At 30.9% G+C, this 6,008-nt stretch overlaps 1 protein-coding gene across 1 annotated transcript; it reads right to left on the bottom strand.

The window, feature by feature from the left end:
• Window positions 1–1,372: 1,372 nt before the first annotated feature.
• Window positions 1,373–2,780, bottom strand: LOC120275888. Its single transcript, XM_039282613.1, has 3 exons — window positions 2,586–2,780; window positions 2,293–2,365; window positions 1,373–1,598 (listed from the first exon to the last, which is right to left on the bottom strand). Exons 1-3 carry the CDS (start codon window positions 2,668–2,670, stop codon window positions 1,535–1,537), a joined length of 222 nt encoding a protein of 73 aa, XP_039138547.1. The 5' UTR covers window positions 2,671–2,780; the 3' UTR covers window positions 1,373–1,534.
• Window positions 2,781–6,008: the final 3,228 nt, after the last annotated feature.

The following is a 6,008-nucleotide window of genomic DNA, read 5'->3' as shown; positions in this document are numbered from 1 at the left end:
ATGGAAGTTACGTATTGCTTATTTGATATTTCAGTCGATGAAAGTATTTGGGTGCATTACTTTTCAAATATATCAAGAATACGCATCTTTTTTAAAATAAAAAAAAAATTCAATGACTTAAAACATTAGTTTATGACTTTATGGTTCAATCCTTTTCTCTCTAGCTTAAGAACATGCATGCCAACAATGCAATGAGATCCACAATTTATTTTCTTATTAATTATTTGATTCTTAGTTGATGAACACGCATTAATTAATTGAATTTTAAAGTCAATTACTGAAGACAAAAAATGCATATAGTCATAAATAATTGGCCTAAAGTCAAATAAAAGCTGTCATATATGTGTGTATATATATGTTATTGTTAAGATGTTTTTTGATTGCATTTTATATTTAACTAAACCATGTTTATATTATTTTGATAATAATTAATTTGAATGTTGTGCTATTATCCAAGTGCAATTCTCAATGGAGGATTTGATCAATTGCCTTGACTTCTTGAGCACTTCCTCATGTAATGAGAAGACCTCTTCTTGTATATCTCTTTTTCTGTTTCAGTTTTCGCTTCATTTTCATAGTTAGAATGGTTCATAGAATGGTTTATCACTATTTGTGATCGTATTCTAGTTTTGTGGTATTTTTAGGGTATTTATATATTTTCATTTGCTTGTACATTTTTATTTAATAGTCTAACAAAATCGTACTTTATTTATTATTAATAAAGTTATGGTTTATCCACTATCATCAAAGCGGAAAAAAATTACAGTTCATCAATCAACATACTCATTTTATCTGCATTTAGATGTTCGCTCATTTTGCAATAAATGGAGAGACATGTTTAATTTTATCGAAGAAAATGTGGTAATTCCTTGTTTCTAATTTCCAATTCAATCTAAAAACACAATGCAAAAAAATAACATCGGATCGAATGTGTGTTTTATTCATCATTTATTGACAAATTCATGATCACATCAATCCACAATTTCAACACAATGTAGGTTGCACGTTAGATAGAAACCGAGATCAACTTAACTGCAGAAAATGTGCCGAAAAACTGAATTACAAATCAGAATTAGATTAATTTCAACCACTTTCTACAGAAAAGAAGTTCAGCTTATAAAGATTTCTCAAGCAAATAGCTAAACTGATACCTTTATCGAAACTAAATGTATGTATCACTAGAAATCATAACACAATGAATTTCCTCAAAGTTTTCAACCATACTGAATTTCATCTACATCCCATTCTTTAAAATAGGTTTTGTTTTCTCCTCATTCGTTTTGAATACATCTAATTGTATCATGCATAAACCGATGAAATTTAATGTCAGAAAGATTTGCATGATTCGGAAATTCGCATAAATAACAAGAGATGAAATCAAGCAAATGTCTACTCTTCTCAACATTACTGAAGAAATTCACACATTCAAAGGTTTTTTTACTGTACATAAATTCTGTAAAGTTAAACAAGCATAACTGATATGCCCTCATCGACAGCCATCTTTACTATCGCTAATGCTTGATCGTTTAATCGATTAGGTTGGTACAAATCCAGCAGTGCTGAACTTTTTGCCAACCATGAACTCTGCAGAAAAATTGCTGAAAAGGAAAAGGAGAAACATAAAAAATTAAATCACAGTTGCTGCAATCGAGCAGAAGCAGAAGGCTAAAGAGCAATTCATTTCATTGTTATCAATCTAACAGAATAAAAACTATGCATAATCTGAGCTTAAAATAATACATAGAAAAACAAAATTAATAAAGTCTAGACTGAGAGTAAAATTCACACAGTACTTAAATCCCAAATGCTGCAATTGATCAGGACCAGAACATTACTGAGAGATCAATACATTCTTATCAATCCAACACAATACAATGCCAATGCTATCATCATAAATAATACACAGAAAAACAAAATTGACAATGTCTTAAGTGCCTCAATTGAGGCAGAAGCAGAATTCTAAAGAGAAATTCATCCTTATCAATCTAACACAATAAACTATGAATCTGAGCTAAGATTTACATTAAATAGTTTTTAATCATTCATTTTGAAGTTAGACTTCAATGCAATAAAATATAAATGAAAAACAATAAACCAATGCATCTGATCTTAAATAATAAACAGAAAAACAAAATTGATACTTAAACAACACCACAATTGAGCAGAAGCAGAGCACTGAAGAGAAAACCATCCTTAACAATCTACAACAATATACTATGAACCTGAGCTTTAAAAAAAAAATATAAACAACAGAAAAATATCAGCTCTTTGTGAAGATATATAAACACAAACCTGTTGTAGATCTGAGTAACAAATCTGCAGCCATTGTAGCAGATAAACCAAAGCAAAACCAATATCAATATATCTACAAGATTTAAGGAATCTAAAAAGATAATTTTCCTATTACTATGATTATTCACTTCAATGGGAAAAAAGAAAATGTACCAAAAATCCGATCTTTCCACTGAAACCCAGTTCATCAACATCAGAACAACTCAAATCACCAAAATTTCATTTTTAAAAGTGAAAGAAAGGAACAACAATAAAAGGAAAAGAGCCAAAGGGGAGATGAACGAAAAGGATACTGAAAAGATAGCGCTCCCACCAATCCAGCATGTAAAGCCCCATGGTGACATTGTAGAGATAGATCTTCTTGCTCAAAGGATTCATCTTTCTCCCCTTTTCAAGGATTAAACCAGAAAAAGACTCAAACTTTGGGGATCTCCGAAGGATCTGAAGAGGTGAGAGGCCGGACGAAGGGTCAAGAATGGTGATGATCAGAGAACATCAGAGATAAGAGGAAGCAACGAAATCCAAACCCAAAGGCCCTTTATGACACGTGTCAGTATATTATTAGTTAAGATCATGCCACGTTGGTGAGTCATATTAATGGGTTCGGTTTTTAAGTGGAAAAAATATACCGGTCACTCTCTCAAGTCCCATATCAAACAACTCATTCATTTATTTTTTTTAAGCTTTTTTTTAGAAAAAAAAAAATTATTTATTTATATGTACTCTTCGAAAAGCTTAATCAGATGTTCCATAACGTCACGTGTACTCTATAGTAATTAATTAAAGAATAAACTTTATGAAGGCATATCCTTAAAGGTTATATATGTTAAAAAAAAATAATAATAAAATCCTAATCCTTTAATACAAAAATTTAGCTTCATATATCTAAAGTTAAATAAATATGAAAAGAAAAATAAAATGAGAACAAAAAAATTAGTTGAAAAAAATTAAAACATTTGGTGCAAGTTTTGTAGACTAATGTCATTATGGAGTCTTTTCTTCTCAAATTTGATCTTATTCAATTTGGTTTTTTCTTTATTTTATTGCTATTTTTTTATTTCTTTTATTTGATATAATTGATATTATGTAATTGTACTCAATAATTTTATTGTTTATTTTTTATTAAAAAATTCTAATATAGGGTGTATAATTTTTATGTGCGGTTGTAGATATAGGAAACGATCACAATCTAGGTGGATATATGTATTTTTCATATTAGTTTATAAATAAATTTTGTTGGGTGTAGTTTAATACAGTGGTCCCGTTTATCGAACAATTAATATTCCACGTGAATGAAATGAGTTATATCTTATGATTATTAATATATTGGAATTAATAATACAATTTTAATGAATTAAATTTATAATGTTTTAATTATGTTCTATTTTTGGACAATATTTAATCTAATTATGTCACTTAAACAATAAAATAAAATAAAATAAAAACAAAAAGTTGTTGAATGAAGGTATGCCCGTCCCTAGATGTAACTCTATATCTACCCAAATAAACACGCATTTAGATATTGACTATGTTTGTTTGTAATTTAAAAAGATATTTTATTATATACATTAGGACACTTTTTAGGTTCCATTAAGTTGATGCCTTCTTGGAATTTTAATTAAATATTTAATTAATCATCTACTTCGTCATTAAAGTCTTTGAAATAATGATTAATTATGCATGTCAAGACTAGCTTTATTATTTGGACAAATTATTGCCACATTTTAAAGGTGACATGTTTTCTTTTCTTTTGTACTCTTTAGTTTGTTTTTGATCATCCAATGCCAAATGTCCATGTTTGATGTAATGAATTTGACATTTTATGTACCTATTTTTAAATATTATTTTTATTATTTATAGTTGATCAGATTATTTTTTTAAAAAAGAATTACATAAAATTATCTTTATTAAATGAACGAGTAAAGAATAAAACCAGATTCACCGATTATGGAACTGAGATATACAAAAATTACAATAAAATAAAAAGAAAATTACTATTTACCCCTCGATAATTTCAAAACTTCCCAAACGAAATCGTGAGTTTTGCATACACCGCATAACCCTTCCTTTATTGTTTACTTTCTTTTACCCATCGCATTATGAAATTCCATCATCGCTCTTAAACCTTTTCAGATATATATTTTCATTCTTTTTGCATTCCTTTTCGTACGTATCATTTTTTTAAACAGAGAAACTTTCATTTTTTTAAACAGAGAACTCATTTCTTAAACCGAGAGTTCATTTTTTTAAACAGTAGAGTTTCATTTCTTTTAAACATAAACCTCATTTCTTACACAAAAAGCTCTATTTCTTACATAAAAACTCATTTCTTAAACATGTAAAACCCTCATTTTTTTAAACATAAAACTCATTTTTAAATAAAAACATTAATATTTAAACGAAAAACAAATATTTACGTGATAAATTAATCCCGGATATAAAAAACCAATTAATCTCGGCCACTCGTACATATTTAAATAGAAACAACGATATTTAATCACTTTTTTAAACGTAAATACAATATATTAAACAGAAACATCGATAGTTAAACAAAGACAAACAATCATATAAACAGAGACATCATTTTTTTAAACAGAAACCTCATTGAGTATGGGCATTGAGTATCTCATCGTCGCTGATCTCGCGCGAACGCTTGAGTGCCGAGCTCCGGATCCGGCGAGCGATCTCGGGTAGGGCCTCGCTCATGTCGGGTCTTAAAGGAGAAATCTTTGCGGCTTGGCGATCCGGTCGCGACGCTCCCTACGGCGTCGGAGTGGTGAGGTCTTCGATGCGGCGACGCCGGATAAGACAGATCAACTCGAACGGAACCATTCTCGATCAGGGAGACCGCAAGATGGATCATTCCGGTTCGATCCATGGTGCCTAAGTCGCCGATGGGAACGGAGGGAGGAAGCGGCGCCGATGAGAGTTCGATCTCGCTCGCCTTAGTCTTCGTCTTCGCTCTTCATCGCCTTTCCCCGCCGTCGACCTCATCTCTTTCATCTTCTTTGTCTGCGCCGACCTCGGGAAAGACCGCACGCTCCTCGTCGTCGAGCGAAGGCGTCTGAAAGGTTCGCACCTTTTCTCCGCAAGATCGAGATCTAGATCGGGGTGGAGATCAAAAATTTAGGGTTCGAAATCCCATTTTTCATGCAACGTGATCGTGATTGTGAGTAGCGATGCTTTGTCTCAATCGGCCCAAAATCTAATCGCAATAAAGAGATTTTGGAGTGATAAATACACTCTAAAAACTCATTTCTTAAACAGAGACTTCATTTTTTTAAACAAAAACCTCATTTCTTAAACAGACAACTCATTTACTAAACAGAGACCTTATTTTTTTAAACAGAAACCTCATTTCTTAAATAGAAAACTCATTTTTAACAAAAAAACTCATTTCTTAAATGTAAAACTTATTTTTAAACAAAAATTCATTTTAAATAGAAAACTCATTTTTAAGCGGGTAACCTCATACCCTCATATTTTAAATAGAACTCATCATCTACATGGCATTATACCAAACCCCGCCACACTTGCGACAACTTCCCATCATGAGGGGACAATTTCATTCAAAAATTCCAAATTAACTCTATCAATCATCGTTAGATGTTTGGGGGTTTAAAAATCATCAGATTCAAAAAGGGAAGTGCTTTTATGGATAGCCAAATTTAAGTGAGAATCAGGTAGATATTATGAATATGGTTTTAGTATCCAAG

Source organism: Dioscorea cayenensis, chromosome 14 (genome assembly GCF_009730915.1).
Source record: "Dioscorea cayenensis subsp. rotundata cultivar TDr96_F1 chromosome 14, TDr96_F1_v2_PseudoChromosome.rev07_lg8_w22 25.fasta, whole genome shotgun sequence".
In the NCBI taxonomy this organism is placed as follows: domain Eukaryota; kingdom Viridiplantae; phylum Streptophyta; class Magnoliopsida; order Dioscoreales; family Dioscoreaceae; genus Dioscorea; species Dioscorea cayenensis.
The sequence above is the reverse complement of the archived record's forward strand: the minus strand, read 5'-3'. Positions and strand labels throughout refer to the sequence as shown.